This window comes from Leuresthes tenuis, unplaced genomic scaffold (assembly GCF_036924035.1).
Source record: "Leuresthes tenuis unplaced genomic scaffold, fLeuTen1.0.hap1 SCAF_20, whole genome shotgun sequence".
Lineage (NCBI taxonomy): Eukaryota > Metazoa > Chordata > Actinopteri > Atheriniformes > Atherinopsidae > Leuresthes > Leuresthes tenuis.
Window position 1 is genome coordinate 3,810,218 of NW_027325374.1, and position 27,984 is coordinate 3,838,201.

The following is a 27,984-nucleotide window of genomic DNA, read 5'->3' on the forward strand; positions in this document are numbered from 1 at the left end:
ATAGGATTTCTGAAGCAACAAGGTGATTCCCAAAGAGCTATTAGCTGAAAACTTGGCATATCTCAGCATGGTGTACAGTGTGTCCTTAAAACATTTGAGGAAACTGGGCAAGTGGAGGACAAAAGAAGAAGTGTCAGGCCTAAAAAACTATCTACAGCAGATGAACAGGATCTGAAAGTGATGTCCTTAAGAAAGAGGAAAAAATCCAGCAGAGACCTGACAGGACCTGAGAGATGCATCTGGACCTTCAGCTGATCCATCTACTGTTGGCCCAAGCCTCATCAGAAATGGTCTCCATGGAAGGGTGGCTGTCAAGAAGCCGTTCTTAAGGAAGGGAAACAGGGAGAAAAGGCTGAGCTGTGCCAAATGACACAAGAGGTGGACTGAAAATCAGTGGCAACAGGTCTTATGGAGGGATGAATCCTCCCCAGAGCCCGGACCTCAACATTATTGAAGCAGTGTGGGATCATCTGACAGAGAACGGAACAAAAGGCAGCCCACATCCAAAGAAGAGCTTTGGGATGTCCTTCAAGAAGCCTGGAGAACTATTCCTGAAGACTCCTTAAAGAAATGACAGAAAGCTTGTCTCAGAGGGTTCAGGCTGTGTTGGAGAATAAAGGAGCTCAGACCAGATATTAATTTTAAAGCTGCTCAGAACTGAACAAACTCTGTTTCTGCTTATTTACTGTTTTTATATTTATGTTTGTACTTGTTTCAATATATTATATATCAATATATTATATATATATCAATATATTATATATATTATATATATATATCTTGTTTTCCTGACAATATATAAAGAAATTAAGGGTGGTTCAAGACTTCTGCACAGCACTGTTCAATAGATCCAAAAACAGTTTCATTTGGTGATAAATTGTTCGGATCTGAAATAAAGTCTCATCATACATTAGTTTGCTGCATCCACTGGATGTCAGTGTTGCGCTATAAGAACCTGAAGTGTACCTGAAGTATACTACAAAAACAGCTCCCTAATTGGAATGAAGCGCTATGATGACGCGCGTGGTGATGATGTCATGAGGATGTATTTTACAGGCTCCAAACGTGGGCCTGAATCTTTGTCTCAAATAAAGATGGAGCTGATATCACGGAAAGTATAAAAGTAAATATGTACATTAGTATCCCGGAAGTTGTCTTGTTTGGATCCTGCTCAGCTGGTGCTGCCTTCATGAACCATCGGATTTGTTACAGTGTTTTTACATAAATTGCGTTGAAATTTGGGGAAAAGTTTATGAAAAATGTTGAAATTCTCTCAGGACTAAAGTATATGAGCTCTTCAAACACATCTCAAACATTTAAGCTCCTATTTTTTTTTATATAATATAGTGTTTCCACACCTCCTCTACCCTGTAACTGTTAGGAACACCCCCAAACTTTGCACAACTATGCAAAATAATATAGTTGCCATTGTTGCAATCAACTGAAATCTGTCACTTTCAACTTTCACACAAAAATGTGAAGATGTTGATGACTTTTCCATTTTCCATTACATATTAACACCCTTTTCTTCTGTTTATTGTAGGAAATTTATATTAATTTAGTGGGAAAAAAAGGTGTTTTCCTGGGGTTTTTTTTGTATTTCGTGGTTTGTTGGCTTGTAATTTTGTGAAAAAGTGTTTGTTTTTAACACATTTTAATTTTGTATGAATATTAAATATGTCAAGTTTTGCTTTTGTGTAGGTTTCTAGCTTCCTGCTTGTCCTGAACAAGCTGATTTAAATAGGATTTGTGAGGTACAAGTAGCCAATAATTACTTTTGTGCATACGAGATATTGTGTGTTATATATTTTTTCTTAATAAGCATTAATATCTCTCAGGTTTGATCAAACTGTTCAGTATTTTTTAAATTAAACACAAGCAGAAAGTGAGAATTACTTCAGCCACAATGAAGAGGAGCTACGTTTGACCGACAGAATGCTAAAGTTTCCGAGCAGCGCCTGAAGGCCTCAGCAGCGCAGCAGCTGTGGATGAGGCAGATTATCCTCCGCAGACTCGGACCCTGCAGTCAGGAGGTGGCTCTAAACGGAAAATGGGAAACGCCGACACCAAACTTCACTTCAGGAAGGCGGTGATCCAGCTGACAACCAAAACACAGGTGGGTTCGTGTTTTCTTTCAGCCGAAACACTTCAGGTGGAATAAGGACACGTCTGCTGAGCGCGTTTTTACTTTTAAATGAATCCCGTGGAGATAAAGTTGGACAAACAGATGGTGGAATGAAATGCAGCGCAGATCACACAAAGTGGGGCGAAAAACTCTGTCAACTCAACATCTCCCGAATACCCAAAAATGTTCCAATATTTCAACAGTTTTAAGGCCTGGAAACACAACTGGGGCTTGTTTTGTGTCGTTTCCAGACAAGCAACAGGTGTATTTCAGGCTGAAGTAGACTGTTGTCACAGGTCAGAGCAGGATGTTAAGCGATTATATTGTCATCTTTCATGCAAAAGTATTTATTTGTACATTTAAAGCAGCGATGTATGGCTTTTTAACTGATCAACAAATGACCTCCGAGACAAAAAAACGGACTTTTAATGTGTAATATTTCTATATCAGACTGTGGGATTCTTACATTTAGAGCTGAAACTATCAGTTGATCAATCATTAAGTGAATCAACAGGAAATTATTCATCTTCTGTGTTGATAATCCCTTAATTTAGTTGCAAAAAACGCTGTATCGTGTTCTAGTTTGCCAATATATTTCAGCTGTGTTGTGAATAATCTGCAGGCCGATGACGCTGGAGCAGCCCATCACAGAGATGTTTTCGTGTGTTTTCCCTCCTGCAGCCCGTGGAAGCCTCAGATGAAGTGTTCTGGGATCAGTTCTGGGTCGACTCCTCCATCGCTGTCCAGGATATTTTCGCCCTGGTGCCTGCGGCCGAGATCCGAGCCGTCAGAGAGGAGTCTCCGTCAAACCTGGCAACCCTCTGCTACAAGGTAACCTGTGTCCACCTGGATGAGTCGCTTGTTCATTTCGAGCCCGCCTCAGTTTGTAAATGTTATAAAATACAGACTTTAATGCTTTTGAGTCAATTTTCATTTATCAAAGAAGCCACAGCTGTTAATGCAGGAGCTTTTAGCCTAATTCTGTTTAATATTGTAGCTCCAAATCAAAGGAAATCATCTCAATTGAGTTAAACCTTTATATGATAAGCCCAATTATTCAATTTTAGCAGCCATTAATGAGAGTGGGGATGATTAAAAACTTCTATCAGAGGTTAAAGAGTGCATTTTTTAGATGTTTAGCTCCAAAAACAATACTCTGAATCACATGCAGTATGTGCACGACATTGAGTCACCCCTCATTTCCTCAGATAATGTCAGGAAGACAGGAAATACGTGCAGCTATTTACTGAAACGTGCTAATTTGAATTAAATCTGTCTTAGAGAGCTTAATGACCCACTGAGAGGTTGGTTTGGTGTGATTGTTGTGGATCAGAGTTTGAAAGGCTGCAGGTTGTGTTGATTCATTATCAGATTTGATGCTGACTGAAGGAAAGAAGGCTCCAAAAACAGACTGTGTTCTGCAGTCTTAAAACTGTCCTGACTGCAGCACTCTGAGCGATGTTGGCCCCATGTCCCATTTTTTTAATCTCTGCAGGATGTCTGGTTTCAGGTGTTTGTTGCTAGGCAGCGAGGGCTCCTGCGTGCTGCTTTACGGCAGCTTTTATGCGTCCTGGATGCAGTTTGAGACGGAGGAATGCAGATGTTTGTTGTTCCCACACTCGGAGTTCAAAGGTCATTCATGTAAAGGCAGAGCAGAATCCCATTTTAAGGACGAAGAACAGATTTTTAGGTGGAAATTGATACGCAAGATGGTCTCTACTGACCATGAGAAGAAACATTCAGACAACACTGAACACAAAGTTACTGTAAAACCAACAAAAAGAGCTGATGCATCATGTCTTTGCCAAGCTGGATCCGACCCATCATGGCAAGAACCGCCTTGAATGCCAAATCCCTGCACAGATGCTGCACCAGTCTGATAACATGCCTTCACAGTTGCTTTAGTGCACGAGAGCGTAAACCTCCCATCACCATGCTGAGAAAAGCCCTGTGATGGGGTTCAAAAAGGGGGCGGGGACCAGTGAAACCCGTGTTGGAGCAAAGGAGCTCTGTGGACGGGTGAATTGTGTGTTTTGTCTTTAAAATGTGAGACTCACAGGCAGTATTTAAAGGTTGGTGTGGTGATGATGGCAGTCTGAGGCGCCCCAGCATTGACCTGTTAGCTTTACAGAAGCCCACAGGCCATTTATCGCTTCATATATGCGGTCATTTGGAAAAACAACAGTAATTATGATGTTTATTTCTGTCTAACATTAAATGAAAAAGGTGTGTTTGATGTTGAGCTTAAAGAATGAGGCTCGCTATGTGAGAATCTGGGCAGATGTTGTGCTTCTTGAGTTTGAGATTTCCAGAAACTACGGGCTACTTCTGGTTTTCCTGTTTAAGCTTTTGTATCTTAAAGCTTCCTGTTGTTTTAACCTCGGTGCTGTGAGGCAGCTCGTCCTCAGAAGCTGTTTCAAAACATGAATTATGTAAAAGTTAAAGTTAAAATGTTTAATTTGATGAATAGAAATGTCATTTTCATAACTGAATGACAGATCCAATATTTTGGGTGTGTAGACCAAAAAAAAAAAGATAAAAACACGCATTTTAAGACATTAAATGAACAATTAAGTCGCCAAACAACCTCCTGCATATCGTCAAACTTACAAAATACATTAATAAAGAAAAGAAAAATAACTGAGAATTAAAAAATGCGGATTTTTCAATATTAAAATGTATCGAATGTCAGCCCTAAAGAAGGGTAAATTCTTTTTAATGACCTCATTTTCGTGTTTCCTGCGTCGGCTTCTCAGGCGGTGGAGAGGCTGGTCCAGTGTGCAGACTCCGGCTGCCCTTCGGAGAAGGAGCGTCAGATCGTGGTGAACTGCACCCGCCTGCTCACCCGCATCCTGCCCTACATCTTTGAGGATGCCGACTGGAGGGGATTCTTCTGGTCCACCGTCCCTGGTGCCAGCAGGGCAGGGGTGAGGCTCTGCTCTATGTTACAGAAAGTTCTGACACCCGGTCCGCCTCCTTCTGCTCACAGAACACGAGGCGTGAAAGTTCAAAGGTCAAAGTGCTGGGTGATGTGTTGAGTAATGATTTCACACTGGAGCTGGTGCCAGATTCTCTGACACTGTTATCTGGTTTAGAAAATGAATGTATTCAGGAAGCAATAATCATTGATGAGTTGAATCAGAAACCATCCTCATATGTGAGCATAACTGCAGTTTGTTTTGTTTTCCTCCTTCATTCCTATTCTTTTGGTTTTATTCACAAGAAGGCATTTATGGCCATGAGCAGTTTGAATAAAAGAGGTAAAAAACTGTCTGTTAGAAGCTGCAGCCAGAGGATTTTAGACCTGAAGCACTTTGATATTTGCAGCTGTAATCATTAGAAAACATGGTGCCGTCTGATTTTTCAGATAAATCTCAGATAAGACCCGGTGCTGAGGTCCCTGTCCAAAGCCAGACTGCCCCCTCCTCTCCTTTGCTTCCCCCCTGATGGCTGCCGGGTCTCTGGTTACCCGGTCGACAGGAGACCACGCTGCAAACACTGTCCACATTGTATCTCCCCCACCTCGTTGCCAGTGGTTGAATTATGGAGGGATTGAATGTCCCTTAATGAAAGTGTGAGGCTGCAGGTGGAACAGGCTGATTGTAGTCCTGTGAATTTAGCCCGTGGCTCTGCAGGGAAATGCTGTTAATGACTCGATTTGAAGAGACTGTGGAGCTTTTTCCTTCGTACAGTGACTATATTAAAGGGGAACTCCGGTAGTTTTAAACCTGGACCTTATTTCTGGCATGAAATACATTCATCTACTCACTGAGAACAGTTTGGTGAAAGTCGGCGTCCTTCAGAAGATATTTAGATAACTGGAGATCCATATAATGGAGTGAACGGGGCTTAGAGGATGCAGCCTCTAAATAAGGCATTATCTGTCTTTATTTCACCAATACTTTAAGAAGAATGAATGAATGAACGTGTGCTATAGCTCTGTTAGCTCATAGCTGCTGTGTTGTTGTTATTGGCGGCTATCGGGGGGCTTATAGAGGGCTTTCTACACATTCGTCTGCTGGGATGATGTCATCGCCGCCCGCCGCTGCAGCACAGCTCATTCACTCCGGTAAGAACGTCCATCTTACTCAAAGTCGTCGTCCACGTTGTCAAAATCTGATAAATATCCTGCCATGTTGCACAAAACTATCAGCAGCAAACTCTGTGTGAAGTTAGCCGACTGTCACAGAGCACGGAGTGAATAAACTGTGCTGCAGGGGGGCGTGTGGATGAAGTGGTCCCAGTAGACGAGTGTGTAGAAAGCCGTCTATAAACACCCCGATAGCCGCCAATAACAACAACACAGCAGCTATGAGCTAACAGAGCTATAGCACACGTTCATTCATTCATTCTTCTTAAAGTATTGGTGAAATAAAGACAGATAATGCCTTATTTAGAGGCTGCATCCTCTAAGCCCCGTTCACTCCGTTATATGGATCTCCAGTTATCTAAATATCTTCTGAAGGACGCCGACTTTCACCAAACTGTTCTCGGTGAGTAGATGAACGTATTTCATGCCAGAAATAAGGTCCAGGTTTAAAAATATCAGGGTTCCCCTTTAAATTAATCTGTCATAAACTTGGGACAGTTTCCATCTGTAAATGGTCTCCACACTGAGGTAGTCTGCTGCGCAGGGATGCTAACATGTTTGAGACAGAAGCACAGACGTATTTAAATGTTTTGTCCAACAAAGCCTTGCACATTAGCCAAGGCACCACTCACCCTCTGCATGTAGAATACATTAACCTCTGCCTTACTGCTCTTAAACAGGCGCCCATGCCAGAGAACAGGTGGAGAAGGATAGATTTTTATCGGTTCTGTTTTTACTTGAATGAAACTGCAGCACAAAGCAGGAAATATAAAAGCTTTACTAGTAGCATAAGTCTATGATGACGTCAGCTTTTCTGTTCTGTTCCAGAGTGCAGACGAAGATGTTGATGAGACTGAAGCTCGGCCACTGGCTGAACTGCTGCTGTTGGCCATCGCTGACCTGCTCTTCTGCCCAGATTTCACCATCCAGAGCCACAAGAAGAGCGGCTCGGTCAGTCTGCCATCTCTTTAATGTCAATTCTTAGCTGGAATGGGCGTTAACAGTTTGAATGTTTATGTTTTTAGGGTAAAAGAGGAACAACTATGTGCCATTCCAGTCTGAAGCTGTTTACAGACACATTACAGAGGCTGGTGCACTTATTAATGACAGTGCTGCTCTGAAGTTTAGCAGGTCTTAATCTAAAGTATGTTACACACTTACTCCTTTGGATAGAGCTGCCTGTTTCTATCTGCCTCTAGTTTGTGTGTTAAGATCAGTTAACCACGTCCAGACTCCATCCCTCTAATTGGCAAATAGAGTACAGTCATTTTTAAAGGGGAACTCTGGTATTTTTAAACCTGGACCTTATTTCTGGCATGAACTACGTTCATCAACTCATAGAGAACAGTTTGGTGAAAGTCTGCGTCCTTCGAAAGATATTTAGATAACTGGAGATCCATATAACGGAGTTAATGGGGCTTAGAGGATGCAGCCTCTAAATAAGGCATTATCTGTCTTTATTTCACCAATACTTTAAGAAGAATGAATGAATGAAGGCGTACTATAGCTCTGTTAGCTCATAGCTGCTGTGTTGTTGTTATCTGGGGCTTATAGAGGGCTTTCTACACACTCTTTACTGGGATGATGTCATTGACGCGCTCTGCTGCAGCACAGCTCATTCACTCCGGTAAGAACGTCCATCTTACTCAAAGTCGTCGTTCACGTTGTCAAAATCTGATAAATATCCTGCCATGTTGCACAAAACTATCAGCAGCAAACTCTGTGTGAAGTTAGCCGACTGTCACAGAGCACGGAGTGAATAAACTGTGCTGCAGGGGGGCGTGTGGATGAAGTGGTCCCAGTAGAGTGCCTGTGTAGAAATCCCTCCGTTAGCTCTCCTATAGCTGCAAGTAGCCACATAACAGCAGCTATGAGCTAACAGAGCTATAGCACACATTCATTCATTCATTCTTCTTAAAGTATTGGTGAAATAAAGACAGATAATGCCTCATTTAGAGGCTGCATCCTCTAAGCCCCGTTCACTCCGTTATATGGATCTCCAGTTATCTAAATATCTTCCGAAGGACGCCGACTTTCACCAAACTGTTCTCAGTGAGTAGATGAACGTATTTCATGCCAGAAATAAGGTCCAGGTTTAAAAATACTGGAGTTCCCCTTTAAGATCTTTCCCCGATAAGCAGAAAAACAGATCCAGCTTCAGCCGAGCGTTTACTCTGTTTTGTCCCCGACACGAAGGCAACTCTTACTAAAGAGGTCAGCCCCAGTTATTCAACCCTGTTAGTGCCGTTATCTCCTCTGTGCAACCTTCTCAGGCGGTAGCTCGAGTTAATGAGTGACTCTGCGTGATGAAGAGGGAGGGAGGAGTGGCTGTGTTTGAACAGGGTGGATGCTTCTTAACTGAGCTCAGCAAACACTTAAAAGCCTCACTCGTCTCTCCTCTGTCACCAGAGAAAATGGCCAGAGGCAGTTGCTTTATTCCCACCTGCTTCTATGGGCCGTGAACCATGAAGCATACGTACACAAAGAAGCACATTACCGGACGGAAGCTGGGTGTAACGTTGCACTTTCACTTCCCAGTAAGGATTTCTTGGTGCTTCATCACATCCTGCTTTATTTCTTTGGTTTAAACTACTTTAAACAGTCTAAAAAGATAAAAACCAACCAGTAAATAAAGGTGGACTTCTTATGAGAAGCTTAAACAATGAGCTTAGTGTGTTTGATTAGCACTTTGCTGTCAGTTTACTTAGGAGGAACAATGGTAGCACCTTGTCACATCTATTCATAAAGCTGTTATCTGTCCTGAGGTGTCGCATGCAGATACTGTCAGCAGAGTACTTGGCTTCGTCCACTTGCTGAATCACATGATGCACGTATGTGTGAACACAGTCCCACCGCTCTCTTTGGACTGGGTGGTTACTCTGAGATCTGCTCCACATGGTCATCAGGTGCATGCAGAGGACCTTAAAGGTGACCTCTAATGCACTGGACCGATGAGGAAGAAAACTGAGCCACAAAGAGGGATCAGTTCCAACTCTCAGTCTGAACTTCAGAGCAGGGAAATAATTCCTCATGGTTTATTTATTGATTTATCTTTTCCTTTAGCAGCAGCTAACGCTAACATTACAGTGTTAACATTACATTATCGGCATGTTTCTAATAACGATGTAGGTCTCCAACTACAGTTGTTTACTGATATTAATATATAGAAAATGTTTAAAAGCAGTAATTAACGGTAGACGCTGTGTACATCTCCAGCTTGGTCCATTACTGTTGATCAGAAAGCATTGTTTGCTAGCATCTGAGCTAACTTGCAGCTACTCTGTGAACTATTTCCCTCTGGCATCAATAGAGTAACTAAATCTGTCTCTATATATAGAGCTGGAGTGTTTTTGGTCTAAATGGAGGAACAGCTTCATTATGTCTGTTTACTGCATTAAATCCCACGCTTGATGTCCAGGTTTTAGATGACAGGAAAGGTCCGGAAACACACCGTAACTCCCCACAGCAGCATGTGTCCTCAGCCAACGTCCTGTTGCAGCCTGGTTGGTTGAACCTCTCTGGTAGAGCCTTGATTTCAGTTCAAACTGATGTAACTCCATGGTTCTGTCAGAGACCGTCACTTTCTGAAGTTGGCCTGATCCGCTGAGGCCGGTTGGGATGTTAGCATGAATACTGAGGGACATAAGTGGGGACATAAGTGAACCTTATGACCCTCGTCTCTGCTGCAGGATACAGCTGAGGACATGCAGTCCATAGACAGCTGTGAGTACATCTGGGAGGCCGGGGTGGGCTTCGCTCAGTCGCCTCCTCTGAACTACGTCCATGACATGAACAGGTGAGACTGCAGCATGTTTTCAGCTTCATTTCTGTGTCTGTTTCTGCCTTATTTAGCTTTTATCTCAAATGTATCATTTCATTCTGAACTAGCATGAAGATAATCACCAAAATTTGGTGCCATTATTTCCCCCTTGATTTTTGTTTAATGTAGTCAAAAAATGGCAAAAGTTATTGAACATCATGCTATGATATTGAATTACTACAAATATTAAATCTTAAGAAACATTTATAAGCAGTGTAAGAGAGTCCTTTTACAGTCAATACCTCTGATCGATCCTGCAGAACGGTTGAGTTTGATATTGACACCAGTTAAATTACAGACTTTATTAACCAAACTTATTTAAAATTAATCCTAATGATACATCCGTTTATTGATCTTCTTACTCATTTGGAAGCCTTTTCTGAAGGAAGTCTTATAGAGGATAAACTGAGCTTAATGTTTCAGGACTGAGCTCCTGAAGCTGCTCCTGACCTGCTTCTCTGAGGCCATGTACCTTCCTCCTTCATCTGAGAGCAAAGTCCTCAACCCCTGGGTCTCCTTCTTCTGTTCCACAGAAAACAGGTAAACTGGTGACAGTCATGCCCTGAAGCTCAGTTAACAGTTCAGAGGAAACTGCATCAGTTTGGCAGCTTAAGTCATAACTTAAATGAAGGTTTTATCAATGGATTTAACTGAATAAAAGCTCACTTTGACCACTTGCATCTCTAACACGTTGCCTCTGTATGAATCCACCAGCTGATAACTAATTTTCATAATTAAAATGTATTTAAAGAGAATTTAACAGATGTTTTCAACCACAGAAGCTGCCGAGTTTGACGACTTCTGCACAAAGAATGAATTAAATATTTGAGATTGATACTGTGGTGAGCAAAATGGTTGAAGAATAAGTTTTTAAATGCGTTTATTTTGAATAATTTCGGCATCGAGGTTTATTTAAAGAAAACTTCACATTGCTTGTTTATCACGTCCCATGGAGACATGTCAGAAAAGTTTTTGGAGCCAGAAGTGACCATAACTGTTTGAGAAAGTGGAGCCATGTTTTTGAGCCGCCCCCTAATGGCAGGCAGTGGTATTGCACTTTAAGGCATTTCTGCTTTGGCTTCACTTTTGACAGCATCCATCTTTTATATAAAGTGTATCAGAGATGGCTGAAATGGAGTCAAATGACTCTGATATATTTCAATTAAATACTTCTTGTTTTTCTTTTGTTAAAACGTCAAAAAGCAGCACCAAAGTTCGATATCGATAGTAGATATTAGATATTTTTGCTTGTAGCTGTCAGATTATACGCATTATGTTGCCTGATGGGAGGCATGAAAGTGTGTTCAGTTGGGTCTGGGCAAAGGAATATAGATATGCCAATCTGATGACCCCCTTCAGCCTTCTGAGTATCTCTGCTGCAACCGCGCAGCACTGACTGACCTCCACCCGTGTTTCGCTGCTGCAGACATGCCTTGCCCTTGTTCACCTCCCTGCTCAACGTGGTGTGTGCCTACGACCCTGTGGGCTACGGCTTCCCGTACAACCACCTGCTGTTCTCCGACCACCGGGAGCAGCTGGTGGAGCAGGCGCTCCAGATCCTTGTCGTCACCCTGGAGCACGAGGCTGCGTCGGCCGCAAGCTCCGCCCTCAAGGCGCTGGACGCCTCTTCATCCCCTTCAGCTGAGGAGGAGCCAGAGGTAGATTTAAAAAGTAAACTCGTGAGTGATTGATTTATGCTCTACATTTGAATTAAAACTCAGAAATGATGGTGTTCTTTTCCAGCCAGCTGGACCTGACAACCTCTTTGTGAATTATCTCTCCAGGATACACAGAGAAGAGGTACAGTGAAGTACAGCCGTCCCTTTAAGCAGAAAACAGGACGATACAGCGGGATGTTTAAGTCTGCTCTCTCTTTGTTCATCAGGACCTGAGCTTCATCCTCAAAGGACTGGCTCGGCTGCTCAACAACCCCCTGATCCAGACTTACCTTCCTCAGTCCACCAAGAAGATCCAGTTCCACCAGGAGCTGCTGATTCTCTTCTGGAAGTTCTGCGACTTCAACAAGGTGCGGAGCTGCGTTTTCCACAAACAAGGCTGCAGACTGGAAGAACATATACGGTTAATACAGAAAAAAGGTTGTGAGTTAATGAGATCAGACAGTCTGTTTCCATGCTGCTCGTGAGCAAAGATCCTCCCAGAAAACCTTTCTAATGTCAGCTAAAGGGAGCGAGTGTTACTGACAGTAGCTACTAACAGCAGAATAAACCCACGAGCTCACAGTCTGATGCCAATATTAACATAAATATGCTGACTGAGTTGTTTTTGTGTGTTGTAGAAGTTCTTGTTCTTTGTCCTGAAGAGCAGCGACGTGTTGGAGATGCTGGTTCCCATCCTCTTCTACCTGAACAACGCCAGAGCAGATCAGTGTGAGTCACTCGTGTCTATGGAAGAGGGTTGAAATACGATCGTACGTGCACAGGTCTGAGCTCGACTGGATCGAGCCTCCAGCTGTGAGAACTCTCTGTTTGTGTGCATGTGCAGCTCGGGTGGGCCTCATGCACATCGGCGTGTTCATCCTGCTGCTGTTGAGCGGAGAAAGAAACTTCGGTGTTCGCCTGAACAAGCCGTACACTCTTCGTGTGCCGATGGACATTCCCGTTTTCACAGGGACGCACGCCGACTTGCTCATCGTGGTGAGATGCGAGGCGTCATTTCAACTTTTAACTTTCTAAACTGCAGCTGCTTTTACTGATCATACTTCTGCATATTTAGATCTTTCACAAAGTCATCACCGGCGGACACCAGCGGCTCCACCCTCTGTTCGACTGCCTGCTCACGATCATAGTGAACAGTGAGTATTACGGGTGAAATACTCCCTCCTTGTGGATGAGCTTTCCTCTGAATCTGTGCCATCAGTCCTGCTTCTGTGCCCCTGTAGTTTCACCTTACCTCAAGAGCCTGTCCATGGTGGCGGCCAACAAGCTGCTCCACCTCCTGGAGGCCTTTTCCACTCCCTGGTTCCTCTTCTCCGCCCCCCAGAACCACCACCTGGTCTTCTTCCTGCTGGAGGTTTTCAACAACATCATCCAGTATCAGTTTGATGGTGAGATGGAGACGTGAACTCATCAGTTTGACACTGTTCAGGACACGGGGTGAAAATCTGAAATGTCCCTCACAGGCAACTGTAACCTGGTGTACGCCATCATCCGTAAGCGGAACGTTTTCCACCAGCTGGCCAACCTGTCGACTGATATGGCGTCCATTCAGAAAGCCTTGCAGAAGAAGAAGTCTGGGATCTCCAGGATGAATTCTACAGAAAATGTGTCCATGGAGGGCTCCAGCCCTGCTGTTCCGGCTGAGCCCGGCACTCTGAAAGCCAGCTTGGAGGCCACTCCAGGTAGGAAGTCGGATCACTCCAACCACGAGGGTTTCATGATGATCATTCAAGAAGTAAACCGACTTACTGGGAAACTATTCTCTTAATTATTAATCATTCTTGCAAGAAGATCAATGTGAAGCTGAAGCCAGTTGCAGAATGGTTTAGAATTAAATAAAGACAATAAACAGAGGACAAAAGTCTGCTTTCTTGTGCAGATGCAGAGTGAATAAGATGTAAAAAACAGCCACAGAGAAACAGAATAATCAGAATGAGACACAAAACATCCAAAAGAAACGGAAAGCAGCTGCTACAAGAGGCAAAAGGGACACAAAACCACCAGAATGAGGCTCAAAACGAGTATAAAGAGATGGAGAATGGCCTAAATGAGATACAAAATACATTTAACACACAAAATGTACAGGAAGTGAAAACAAAATACCAAAAAGAGAAACAATATGTCAAAATTAAAGGGTTCATGGATACAAACAGCCACAAAAAGCCACAAAAAAACCCCAAAAATACAGAAAGTAATGGAAAAGAAATCAAAACAAGAACTAAGTTAAACAAAATGTCCATAAAGAGACAATTACTGCGGATGGACAGGTATATAAAGGCTACAAAATGTTCAAAAAGAGACGTAAAACAACCATGAAGAGATTCAAAATGACCACAAATGGACATTAAGATTAAAATACTAATAACAAATGGACCTGTATGAGAGATTAAATGACTAAAGACACAAATTCCTTCCAATAGATGGTGAAAGTGACTAAAAATAACAAAAATTATGGAAAAAAAACCTCAAAGAAACACAAAACAAACACAGTGAGACATGAAATGATCAAAATGAGAAACAAAACAGCCACAAAGACACAGATTGACCATAAAGAGATTCAAAATAAGATCCAAAAAACATCAAGCAGCTACTCAAAGAGTCAAATTGATTACGAAATGACCCAAAACACCCATTTAAAATCACCTGGAAGGCACAAAACAAACATAAGGCTGAACAATGAGCCACAAGGACACAGATTGACCATAAAGAGATTCAAAATAAGATCCAAAAAACATCAAGCAGCTACTAAAAGAGTCAAATTGATTACGAAATGACCCAAAACACCCATTTAAAATCACCTGGAAGGCACAAAACAGACATAAGGCTGAACAATGTGGCCCCAAAGTAGCAGAAAATTATTAATCAAATACACAAAACAAATAGGAAAAGAGAAAATGAGATACACAGCTGCTTTTCTTCTCTGTGCTGCAGGAATCGATAAAATAACGGAGAAGTCTCAGGTGAGCGAGGACGGGACACTGATAGCGGTGCCAGATTCACGCCCCCCCGCCAACGGCGGCACCGCCGCCGCCGGAGCCAGCGACACCGAATCCAACCCGGAGAGAGAGCACGAGGTAACCAGACGTGTCATCACTCGCTCTCCGAGTTAGCGTCTTCCTTCCTGCTCAAGTGTTTATTCTGTCGTCAGGGTAACGACACACAGTCCAAGGCATCGAGGAGTCGGCTGTCGAGCGTTTCATCGACGGCGACCTGGAGCGCGAGTCCATACTGGGTGAGGAAGAGGTCCCACATGCTGCTGGACTTAACCTCTGTCAGGTCATGTGACTTCCTCCATCTTCATCTTTCAGACGTCGTCATGGAAAGCTAAACTTCCTCTACAGACTATCATGCGGCTGCTGCAAGTGCTGGTTCCTCAGGTGGAGAAGATTTGCATCGACAAGTAGGAAATCCGGCAGTTTTTAAACTCAAATGTCTCAAATGATGATTGGGGTGAGATGCGTATTAAATGTGGAGGTAAAATATGGCCCAGAGGTAAACATGTAGAAGAGAAGCTTTGGGTTTGATGCCATTGTTTCAGGGCAGAAGACACAAGAGAAAGGCAGGTTTTACTGCTAAGTGAGTGGATAAAAGCCTGCACAATGCACTGTAAAATCAGCCTTTTTTCCAGAGGAGACTTTGGTTTATTCCATCTTTTCCTGAATAAACTGCTGCACTAGATTTCTTTACCTCTCCGACTCCAGCAAACACTTTATTTTTGTTGGCACTACTGCTGTAACGAGGCATTTTTAGTAAATATTGGTGTATTTTATACTCAACCAATGCCATTCCCACAGTGAAGCATGGAGGTAGCAGCATCGTGCTGTGGGGACATGACCCGTTTAGCCAGAGAATCTAGATTTGGTCGGATTTAGCTTTCAGAACGACAGTGACTCTAAGCTTGCTGCTAAAGCAACACTCGTATATATTTAGATATTTAGATAACTGGAGATCCATATAATGGAGTGAACGGGGCTTAGAGGATGCAGCCTCTAAATAAGGCATTATCTGTCTTTATTTCACCAATACTTTAAGAAGAATGAATGAATGAAGGCGTACTATAGCTCTGTTAGCTCATAGCTGCTGTGTTGTTGTTATTGGTGGCTTATAGAGGGCTTTCTACACACTCTTTACTGGGATGATGTCATTGACGCACTCTGCTGCAGCACAGCTCATTCACTCCGGTAAGAACGTCCATCTTACTCAAAGTCGTCGTTCACGTTGTCAAAATCTGATAAATATCCTGCCATGTTGCAGAAAACTATCAGCAGCAAACTCTGTGTGAAGTTAGCCGACTGTCACAGAGCACGGAGTGAATAAACTGTGCTGCAGGGGGCGTGTGGATGAAGTGGTCCCAGTAGAGTGCCTGTGTAGAAATCCCTCCGTTAGCTCTCCTATAGCTGCAAGTAGCCACATAACAGCAGCTATGAGCTAACAGAGCTATAGCACACGTTCATTCATTCATTCTTCTTAAAGTATTGGTGAAATAAAGACAGATAATGCCTGATTTAGAGGCTGCATCCTCTAAGCCCCGTTCACTCCGTTATATGGATCTCCAGTTATCTAAATATCTTCCGAAGGACGCCGACTTTCACCAAACTGTTCTCAGTGAGCAGATGAACGTATTTCATGCCAGAAATAAGGTTTAAAAATACCTGAGTTCCCCTTTAAAATTTACTGAACACCAGCAGAACACATCCAACTTGAAGGAGCTGGAGCAGTTTTGCCTTGAGAATTGTGCAAAAATCCCGGTGGTTAGTTGTGTCAATCTGACCTTTGGAGGGGGGGTGAATACCGGCTGATTTGTGATCATGACCTTTAAAATGTAACTAATGAGCACATGTGGAGGCCACATGTTCGGGTTGTTTTATCCAGATGAGGTAAGAGCTGCTGTCGTTCTCAGGGGTTTGACGGACGAGTCGGAAATCCTCAAGTTCCTGCAGCACGGCACACTGGTCGGCCTCCTGCCCGTCCCTCACCCCATCCTCATCAGGAAGTATCAGGCCAACGCCGGCACGGCCATGTGGTTCCGCACCTACATGTGGGGAGTCATCTACCTGCGGTAAACAAACCGGATGTGAGACGCACATGTCGGCGCCATTCATTACTGCCAGTCGTCTCATGGCTGTTCTTTTCCTCTCGTTGTCGTAGCAACGTGGATCCTCCGATCTGGTACGACACCGACATACGGCTGTTTGAGATCCAGAGGATTTAGGCCTCCTGTTGACCATCTTCACAGACTCCTCAACAAACTGCAGGTTTATCTACATCTGGACTGGATAAAAATCATCTCTCAGCCAACTTACATCAAAATAAAGAGCGTTTAAATGTGACCATAAATTACTGCTTCCAGCTTTAATCCGATTTAATTCATATCTTCTGCCAACAATATGAGAGGAACAACTCAAAGCTTTTTCTTTCTTACTCACACAATCCAGACTGTAAGATTCGGACAGTTCATGCTTCAGCTGATTCAACCTGAATTAAAAGGATGGACATTAAATCAAAGGCAGTTTTATGTTGTTTTAGTGTTCGTTAATGAGCAAATGGAGCAGGAATAGAAAAAACGCTGCCTGTCAGGCAGAGATGAGCAGCTCTGCTGAAGCTCCTTGCAGAAGATGGCGAGCAGCTGACCTTTTTATTCGGGCGGCGGCTGGACTCCAAACGCAGGAATCGCCCACAGCTCCAAGAGTAGAAACAGAAACTAGGTGCAGAAATGCAGAAAATGGATGTTTATTCTGTTAAACTGGCACAAAAACACACATTAACATGATGTTGGAGAGAATGAGGGAAGCACTCATCTCTTAGTTCCGTTTTTTTCCCATCATGCTCCTGGACAGCAGGGGGCGCTGATGTTTAACCCTCCAGCCTTCCTCTCCTCTTCCAGTGATGCTGCACAAGTGCATGTACCTTGAAAACGCTCCTCTGCTTCAAGTTCCTCTCAGCAAGCACGCTTGGGTGTCTTCTTTAGGATAAGTTTCAGATGGTTGAAGAGGAAGTAGCACAGATCCAGGATCCCTTAGAGTCCCACATAAAATAAAATGATCATATCTGCGATTTTTATTCTACAAAATGTCACTGCTGATGGGTCGTCCTCCAAAAGTAGTGATTCCGTATTATTTGTCAGAGGTTACAAAATCTAAGCTGAAGCTTCAAAGGAAAGGGCCAAACTTTAACTGTGAAAATAAGCTTAGAACGATTAAAAAAGAGTGAAATATGACTTTCACAGGTCAAATTTGGACGCAGACGTAAACAATTTTAAAGAAAAAAAGTGTTTACATTTTTAAAAGTCCAATATGGTCAAAACAGAACTCATGGAAAGCAAAAATATAACTTTAAAAGTCGAAATTATTAGATTAAAAAGTCTTATCGAAGTGGGCGGGTCTGTACGTCGTCACCGTTCGGTCCCACGTGACGATCAGCACGCCTTGTGCCCGTTGCTCGGCAACCATCCCAGGTAGTTTGGCCGCTACAACCGGGCAGACGGTCCGTTTATTCCATGGAACCGTGCTCAGAGTGAGCCGAGGCGCCGCCATGAACGACCGGTACCACCGGGCGGCCCGGGACGGCTACCTGGACGTGCTGAAGGAGGCCACGCGGAAGGAGCTGAACGCGCCGGACGAGGATGGGATGACGCCGACCCTATGGGCCGCTTACCACGGCAACCTGGAGGCGCTCCGGCTCATCGTGAGCAGAGGGTGAGTCCAGAGACCCGGTCCGGAAAAGCTCAGTGCAGGCTGTTTAATCACCAGGTACACCTCAAATAAAACCTGAACGTGAGGCTAAAATAATTCATTTAAGTATCAAATATTCTCCACCGTGTTAGTTTTAAATTTAATTTAAAAGTACTTTGAGGATTGTTTCCCGTTTTAATTTAAAAAAGGGACATTTTTAAAACGGATTATAGCTTTAAAAACACACCAATGTTTTTACCAAATGAAACTAAGCTTGACGGTTAAATATTAGTTAGTTTGTTGGATGCTTTTAATGTTTCTGCATGGCTCCATCACCAATCTAATCAGAGCTGCAGGACATGGGGGGGGCTTTACATTTTAACTGCCTTATTACAGAGAAAGGTCACTTACACGTGAATGCACTCAATAAACAGTGTGTGTTCGTGTTTAACAGCTCTACATTCAGCCTCTGGTCTGATTCTCTGAGCCTGAGCAGCTGGAAGTGATCTAGATTTGATTCAAACGCAGCACAGAAGCTGTTTTTCCTCCTAAAAACTCAGGAATTATACGATCTAAAAGTTTTTCTCTCTGAGAACTGAGGCAGTCACAGTGTTTTTAGGTGGAAGTCCATTTCAGGTGATGTGAGCGGGTATGAGAAGGCTTTTATTGAGGTTTACGGTGATGCATTCACAGCCTGAGGCAGATTAACAGCAGGCCTGGGTGCAGGTTTATCAGGCGTGCACTGGAAAGGTCAGACTGAGGGATCGAGTGGAAGCAGAGGCATTAAACTGAGCTGCAAACCAGCAGAAATGAATACAAAATGATCATAGATGCAGATACTGAGGGTGAGTAGTTTTATATGTGTGGTTTATGGTGTAGCCAGGAAAAAAATGTCTTAAAAAAGCTGGTAAAATTCAGATTAGATCGATTAATTTTCTATTCAGTCAAGTTAAAATCCATTCAGCTTTTTGATAAAAGGCTAGTTCACGACAAAAATCATCTCAAGGAAGTGCAGATTCATTAAAAGCAGCCCTAATAAACCTCAGATCTAGATAAATATCTGATTATACGAATGTCATCTATCTGGTATTTTTTACTTTATTCCATCCAGTTATGTAATCCCATAAATTAAGGAAATAGCAGGTAAGTTAATTAGTAATTAAAAAAGTAACTGATATAGGGAAATAAGGCAAGTATTACACAGATGTACCAGTTTCATACATGCTCAGGCTTACTCCTGCGGCCGTTTAGAATCAATGATTCACTTCAGATGCATATTTCTGGACTGTGTAAAGAAGCCGGAGTCAAAAACCAGCCAAGATTCGAACCAAACCCGGAGACCAAAACGTTGTGTCCTTCATAGTTTAAAAGCGTTTAATCTGCGTAGAGAAATGATGGTTTTGCATTGAATTGAGTGGCATTCACAGCCACTGTTTGCAGCTACATTTATTCATAAATACCGCCACTGAGCGGCCGTGGCTCGTCGAGCGCCGCTGCAGTTGTTGTGGTTTTTGGCGGCTATAGGAGAGCTAACGGAGGGATTTCTACACAGGCACTCTACTGGGACCACTTCATCCACACGCCCCCCTGCAGCACAGTTTATTCACTCCATGCCCTGTGACAGTCGGCTAACTTCACACAGAGTTTGCTGCGGATAGTTTTGTGCAACATGGCAGGATATTTATCAGATTTTGACGACGTGGACGATGACTTTGAGTAAGATGGACGTTCTTACCGGAGTAAATGAGCTGTGCTGCAGGGGGGCGTCGATGACGTCATCCCAGTAGACGAGTGTGTAGAAAGCCCTCGATAGCCGCCAATAACAACATAACAGCAGCTATGAGCTAACAGAGCTATAGCACACGTTCATTCATTCATTCTTCTTAAAGTATTGGTGAAATAAAGACAGATAATGCCTTATTTAGAGGCTGCATCCTCTAAGCCCCGTTCACTCCGTTATATGGATCTCCAGTTATCTAAATATCTTCTGAAGGACGCCGACTTTCACCAAACTGTTCTCGGTGAGTAGATGAACGTATTTCATGCCAGAAATAAGGTCTCAGTTTAAAAATACCGGAGTTCCCCTTTAAACATGTAGCTATCATGATTTCCCACTTCAGATTTTATTTAATTTTTCCATTTAAACATACGACACAAATACCTAAAACCGAAGACAATCCAACAAGAACAGATCAATCAAAGGTACAACTTAAAGCATCATAACTTATAACACAATCCCAGGTGTAATGGAGAAGAGAAACATCCTAAATGACTCACTAAATGACACATACCAGAGAGTGAGCTGTACTGTTTACAGTTTCTGAGGTTTCTTCAGCTCAAATGACGCATTCTAAGTCATAATCCGGTCCCACTCCCAGTGCTCTGGTCTCACTGGTTTTTTTCCAGTTGCAGAGGATTATCCTCTCCTCACAGACCAGAAAGGTTCAGGTACCTGTGTGTTAATCTGTTCCTGCATTGTTCTAATTACCCAAACAGGCAGGAGCATTTATTCAGCCCGAACACATGGATACGGTGCCTTCGTGCCTTTTCTCCAGCACCGGCTGGGCCAGTTTTATCAATCTGGACGGTTAAAATCAAGTGGTTTCGACTGAGTATTTTATAACGTGTCAGTTTTCCCCCGAGCTATCGATATTCCCTTTTAAATGTCTCTGCCAAACCAGCCATTTTATACAAAGTGGAGGCTGACTGAACACTTTTAGACATGTTCAAATAAAGCTGGTTATCTAACTTGTTAACCACACTCCCTAAACTACTGAGTAAATGTAAATGTAATTTATTTATTCAGCCCTTTACAACAATCCATTTCGGTACCAAAGTGCTTTACATCAGATAATAAATAAAGAAAAGAATAAGTACAAAACAATAAAATAACAGTAAACGCAATCAAATAAAATACAGCAAAATTAAATAAGATAATATAAAAGTGTCACTACTGGGTATTAAAAGCCATCTGAAATAAGTATGTTTTTAGCCTCGATTTAAAGAGGCCCAGGTCAGAAATAAGACGCATCTCGGGGGGGGGGGGCTTATCCCAGAGCCTGGGGGCAGCAGCAGAAAAGGCTCGGTCACCCCAGAGCTTTTATTTTAACCTGAACACTTCCAACAAAAGTTGATTTGTTGACCTCAGAGCTCTGCCAGGGTTACGGACAGTTAAAAGCTCAGATAAATACGATGGGGTCGTTAAGAGCTTTAAAAACAGACATTAAAAGTTTAAAATCAGTTCTATAAAGGACAGGAAGCCAATGAAGGGAGTTAAGAACAGGAGTGATGTGCACAGGTCTGTTAGTGTTGGTTAAAGACGGGAAGCAGCAGCATTTTGCACCAGCTGAAGGCGACTGAGAGAAGTCTGGGAGACGCAGACATAAAGTCCATTGCAGTCGTCTAACCTTGAACTTATTAGGGCATGGAGGCTTTCTCAAGATTCCCAAATGAGTCCCAAATACCCCTGAGTCACCAGGAGAGCCAAGCCGTCATGATCAGTAAAGACGGAGCTGCTGTTTGTGTAGTAGTGTGACTGCTGTGTCACCTCCGGCTTTCAGCTCCAGGTCATCGGGTTACTGTCTGTGTTACTCGGTGTGATTCCTGCTCAGTGTCGCCACAGCGATCACAGAACAGGATCTGCTTAATTGGCCTTCTGACCAACAGCAAACGAACAGAAGCTGAATGTTTCTGTGAAGCTGAAAATAAACTCCAGGAGTTGTTAAACTAAAATGCAGCCTAAGGTGCAGCCTCAGACAGGAAGTGAAATCAGGGTCGGTGTGTTGTAATGATGCTGCTGGGTGTCGGTGAAAAAAGGCCGTGGTTTGGGATGAATAATGCAAAGTCACCTCCGCCGTGTTTTAACCTGCAGAGTTTCAATTATTGATCAGGAGCTGGGCGCCTGGGAGGAGGGAAAAGAGGAAGAGGAGGGACTGGCTGCGAGTCATTACCAGCAGCTGCATGTGGAGGAGTCGGCATCTGCAGTCAGTTTCATACATCCATACATCCGGAGTCCCTTTAAAGGCCTCACATATGTTCTAGGTACATAGTAGACTTGTCCAAAGTCCAATGTGACGTCTTAAAAGTGCGTCCATCAGTCTAAAACGCAAAGCTAGTCAGTTCAAAGTGATGTAAAATAGGAATTACCACATCTGACAAGCATTAGCTGTGGAGGTACTGAAGATATAGCAGCCAAAACGTGTAAAAATGTGTCATTAACTGAATAATTAATGATTACAACTGTTCCATCAATTATTTAATTTATCAGACCTGATGGTTTATAGGTTGGCTTTCCACAGAGTTTACTCCCAACCCTGAGGAGTTTCATCTTTTCTTTTCACTTTAGTAGAGATTAAAGGAGTCATTTGAGTCCCTGAGTTTAGTCTGAACTATAAGAAAATCAGATAAATGGATCCGCAGCATGTTATAAGTTTTAAAACGGACAACAGCGGAAAGTCCTTCTAATGAGAGACACCAAGTTAAAGAAAAACTGTAGATTCATTGTCCAGAATGCACATATTTACCAGCCTATGTCACCACAGCAGGAATCTCACTATTGAGGGTCTGGTGGAGGAACAGGATGATGGTTTTTTTTGCAAGTTTTGTAGTTTTTTGACAGCAAATTCAATTAACACCAGAGAATTTGGCTCCATTTGTGCTCTTTGGCTCCCCCTATGGTTGGGGGACGTAACACCTCTGCCTTAAAGACGAATCTGAGCTGAACCTGAACTTGTTGTCCTGTTGAAGACGCCACCAAACGCCCACAAAAAGATGCCAAGCGACTGTAAAGCAAAACGTTGTGATGCAGGGTCGGAAAGCAAAGTCGTGAACTGCGGTATCTCAGCTGTCGGGAGCTTCGGGGCAACTTCAGGCCCCAAATGTGCTTAAAAAGTTAATCTACTTCAAAATGAGTCAGAAGCGTCTTGTTGTAAGGTTCACAAACTTCTCCAGTGTGGCTTTAAACTCTCCATGAGTTGATTTTCAAAGCAATGTGAAGGCAGTGGGACCTGAAAACAACTTTAACCCTGATTTCCCCCCCCCTTGGGATTTCTCTACCCTCTCGTTTGGATGTTTTTTGGTCGTTTACCCTCAGCACTTCAGCTAATTTTCTCCTGTTTTATTAGGTAGAGTTGGGGGTGGAGCCTATCCCAGCTGGCCAAGGGGTTGAGGGGCTGAGTCCCACCTGGACCTGGTCCATCACAGCATCGTCACATCAACTCAGTTTTATTTATATGGCGCTAAATCACAACAAATGTCACCTCAAGGCACTTGAAGATTGAAGTTTGATCCAATCCCCCGTCCTGAGCTGCACGAGGCGACGGTGGATAGAAAAAAACTCCCTTTTAACAGGAAGAAACCTCCATCAGAACCAGGAAGGCGGCCATCTGCCTTCCTGGGGGTTCCTTATCTTTGCCTCTGGTGTGTGTTGTACTCATGTCAGGTTTGGTGTTGGTTCCTGGCACAATCTACCTTGATGGATGTTGTTTTCTGGACTTCTTTGGTTTTGTTTCAAATAAAAATTGATGAGTCTGAGTCTGCGTTTGGGTTCACTTCTACTCACAGCTGTTTTTGTGGATGTTCAGAACAAATTTCAGTCAAATCCAACAAAAGAGGAATGATTGATGAGGCTTGATTGCTGAGAAGTTTAAGAGAACCAACAGAAATAGAGTGGGAATCTGTAGCTGTGCATCCTATAATTTCAACTAGCTGTCTCTACTTCTGTTTCTCAGAGGTGATCCGGACAGATGTGACATCTGGGGGAACACGCCGCTTCACCTGGCAGCTGCCAACGCCCACCACAACTGCCTATCCTTCCTGGTGGCTTTCGGTGCCAACGTGTGGTGTCTGGACAACGATTACCATACCCCGCTGGACATGGCCGCCACCAAGGGCCACATGGACTGCGTCCGCTACCTCGACTCCATCGCCACCAAGCAGATCACCCTCAACCCGAAGCTGGTCAGCAAACTCAAAGAACGGGCATTTCGCGGCGCGGAGCGCCGGATCAAAGACTGCGAGAAGCTCCAGAAGAAGCACCGTGAACGCATGGAGAGGAAGTTCGTGAAAGAGTCGGCGGTTTTAGACAACCTGGATGCTATCAGCTTCTCCAGCTACACCAGCAGCAGCACACTGAGCCGCAAGTTCAACACCGTCACCTCCAACATGCCATACTCGCAGGTGGCTGCTCTTTGTCTTAGTTTTGGAGGAAATAGAGGATGGAAGTCCTGCTATATCTCAAGATTAGGGACATTTTGGAAGATTTGTTGCTGACTTGTGAAATTAACTGTTTTTTAAGGGATTTTAGGCTTTAATACCCTTCATTATGTATATTGCAGCAAAAGTCTTGGTCTTGTGGCTCATGGTCAGCATCTTACCCCTAAACAACCTTCCAAATGGTGTTTTAGGGCATTTTCTCATCTATAACCTTAAAGATCATGCTGTCATTTAGTTTAGATGACTAAAAGTAATTGGATAATGTCAGGAAAGTATGTTGTAATGTTTAGAAAAACTGTGCAAACCATTTGGTTAGAAGTAATAACCTCAAAGCTCACTAAATCACCAGGAAAACCTCTGCCTGTCTGAATCTTTTAGGACAAAAATGAGCTTGAAAAGGGTGCAGGACTTTGTCTCTAAGTTGTATCTAACTTGGATTCTGAGTTTCTTAATTGCTGCTTTCTTCTCAGGCCACCCTGCATTCGACAGCCAAGGGCAAGGCCAAGATACAGAAGAAGCTGGAGAAGAAGAAGCAGGTTGATGGAACGTTCAAGATCTACGAGGACGGCAGGAAAAGCGTGCGCTCGCTGTCTGGCCTGCAGCTCGGCAATGACGTCATGTTCCTCAAACAAGGCACCTACGCCAACCCAAGAGAGAGGTCCCGCCTCAACATACGGGACATGTTCCCCAGTGAAAATGACGATGAGGTCGAGACCGCCTCCCGTGCCATGAGCGACCCAGGCCTCTACGAAGCTGCATATTCGGAGATCAGCGCTGACTCTGGGCGCGATTCCCTGTTCACCCGACCTGGGCTCGGCACCATGGTGTTCAGGAGGAACTATATGAGCGGAGGCCTGTTTGGGATCGGAGGACGGGATGAAGGGAGTGTTGCAGGGAGCGAACCTTTGGGCCGAGCGCCTAACGTCCGTTTGCGTGGAAGGTTGCCCCAACGTTCACCCAGCCTTGATGAAGACAGTATCGGCAGCGCCTTGAGTCTGCAGGAAAGAAACCTGCAGGAGTTGCCCTGGGAGGAGGCCGATGTTGGGCTGGACGAGGACATGGAGCCTGACAACAGTCCTCTGGAGACCTTCCTGGCCTCTCAGAGCCTCAGTGAGTTCATGCCCATCTTCAGAAAGGAGAAGATCGACCTGGAGGCTCTGCTGCTTTGTTCAGATCAGGACCTCACTAGTATTCACATCCCTTTAGGCCCCAGAAAAAAACTCCTGGATGCCTGCAAGAGACGTCTGGACACGATAGAAGATCCAGAGGCCATTGAAGACACCGAGCTTTGAGCTCAGTTTGTTGACATATTGTTTTAATAGCACCACTCTTTACTTCTCACTCTTATCAGCTGAAAAACGAGCGACTTTGTCATCGATCACATTTATTTGGGTTAACAGAAGACACTGCCTTTGGTAGTGTTACCCGACAGGAAAATAATCACAAAACTAAGACATTCTTGTGGGTTTAAATGGAAAACCGATGACACATTGAACTAAAGTAAGTGTAGATGTGAGTTTCTTCACAGGATGCTTCGGTGGACCAAACTGCATTTTTACTGGTGAAACACCACCATCTAGTGGCGGCTTCACATAACTGCATGAAGGAATAAAGGTAGAGCCCAATGAGCCTTAGTGTTATTACGTTTTATATTTTAGATAATTCTCATCCATAATGTTGTTTGTATTTCTTTTTATTCACAGGTCAAACATACATAGGATTCTGGTCCATGTGCTGTTACTCCCCCGGTGGATTTATAGCATCTGACAGAAACATTCATGGGAGAGTTTTTCCACTGTGTTTATATGGATCCAGTGAAAAACAGCCTCTCTGTTACTGTAACACCTGGCTTTCTTTGCATCCAGCATCAAAGCTTCAATTATTTATGCAATCTTTAATTTAGCCACTTTAAACCTCCTGATGCATTGTTTATTGTGTTTTCATTGTACAGTTTTCATACTCTCGGCACATTCACAATAGTGAGTGTACGGTGTGATTGTGATGGATGAAAATAGCCCCAGTCTGCAAACACCGTTGCAACAGCGCAACAATGGCGCGTCACAGCGGGGTTACGTGAGTGTGTGTTAGGTGACGCTGCTATCTCAGGTTGCTCCACGTTGTATTTGGTTTCACTGAAGGTCCGTGAGCGGCTGAACTTGAGAATATGACCGTGCATGAATGTTCTTTTCTATGTTTTTGTAATGAAGATGTACCCACCGCAAACAGCGTTAACTTTATTAAAACAAAGTGAAAGCTGCTCCTGTTCTGAGTGTGAATTTGTTCAGATTTATGAGTTTAATTACGGCTGCAATCGTGGATGAATCCCAGGACAACGGGCCCCGGATACAGTCGTGTGATTCGCTTCTTTGGTCGTTGTTTCGGATACTTTTCGCGCTCTTTGGGTGTGTTTTATCCATTATTCGATATCTTGTCACTTTACAATGATGTTTTGTTTATCTGTGTGTCTTTTTGTGACCTTTTTTAAAATCTTTTTGTCCGTGTTGACTTGGATCTTGGGTCTATTTGAGGTTGTTTTTGTGTTTCTTTGTAGTTCTTTTCTATGTCTTTGTGTTTCCTTCTGACCATTCTTTGCTCTCCTAGTTCTTGATTTGTGGCAGAAAACTGATATCTCCTTGATAATTTTACTCCATATGTGATTGTTTTACATCTCTGTGGTCATCTTGTGAATCTTGGAGATTGTTTTGCATTTTTTTGTGGCCATTTTGTGTTTCTACGTGGTTATTTTGTGTCCATTTGTAGCTATTTTGTTTATTTTTTGTGGTATTTTTGTATCTTTAGCCATTTAGTGTCTCTTTTTGGTGATGTTGTGTCTTTGTAACTATTTCGTATCTATTTTACACCACTGTTGTCTTTTTTTGTTGTGAATTTGTGCCATTGATGGTCGTTTTATGTCTTTTTTGGCCATATTTTGTCATCATTTATGTCTTTGAGCCATTTTATGCCTCTTTATTGCCAGTTTAGTTTTTTTGCAGCTATTTGGTATCCCTTTGTGGTCATTTAATGTCTCTTCAGGACCATTTTGGGTTTATTTGTGGCTAATTTGTGTCTTTTTGTTGCCATTTTGTGTGTCATTATGATCATTTTGTGTCACTGCAACTATTCTATGTCCAATTGTGGCAATTTTGTCTCCATTTGTTGTTTATTTTTGTCTTTTTTTAACCATTTTCTGTCTGTTTAAAGTAATTTGTGGCAGTTTGGTCTCTTTGAATCTCTAACTATTTGTATTTCTCTGTTTCTGTTCTTGTTTGGGGTCCTTGGTAGTTTATTGGGTTATTGGTTTAAATCTCTTTTTGTGTCTCTTTGATGTGTTTTTATGGGTCTTTTTCCACCCGTTTGTAGTTGTTTTTGTCTCTTCACAGCCTTTTTGT

General features: G+C 43.2%; 3 protein-coding genes across 4 annotated transcripts in view; 2 read left to right on the top strand and 1 right to left on the bottom strand.

Annotated features, from left to right (window-relative positions):
• Nucleotides 1–27,984, bottom strand: part of LOC140279000 (DELTA-stichotoxin-Hmg2b-like) — a 335,708-nt gene that overhangs the window by 12,131 nt on the left and 295,593 nt on the right. The gene's annotated exons all lie outside the window — the stretch shown is intronic.
• hid1b (HID1 domain containing b) lies at nt 1,988–17,048 on the top strand. The gene is made up of 19 exons (XM_072373775.1): nt 1,988–2,116; nt 2,807–2,956; nt 4,882–5,052; nt 7,044–7,166; nt 9,905–10,011; nt 10,459–10,575; nt 11,462–11,693; nt 11,779–11,835; nt 11,921–12,061; nt 12,332–12,422; nt 12,538–12,689; nt 12,769–12,847; nt 12,935–13,099; nt 13,175–13,393; nt 14,643–14,785; nt 14,860–14,943; nt 15,020–15,111; nt 16,612–16,770; nt 16,860–17,048. The coding sequence occupies exons 1-19, from the start codon at nt 2,051–2,053 to the stop codon at nt 16,921–16,923; spliced, it is 2,412 nt and encodes an 803-aa protein (XP_072229876.1). The 5' UTR covers nt 1,988–2,050; the 3' UTR covers nt 16,924–17,048.
• LOC140278335 (pre-mRNA splicing regulator USH1G-like) lies at nt 18,243–26,049 on the top strand. Its single transcript, XM_072373320.1, has 3 exons — nt 18,243–18,406; nt 24,112–24,559; nt 25,066–26,049. The coding sequence occupies exons 1-3, from the start codon at nt 18,243–18,245 to the stop codon at nt 25,885–25,887; spliced, it is 1,434 nt and encodes a 477-aa protein (XP_072229421.1). The 3' UTR covers nt 25,888–26,049.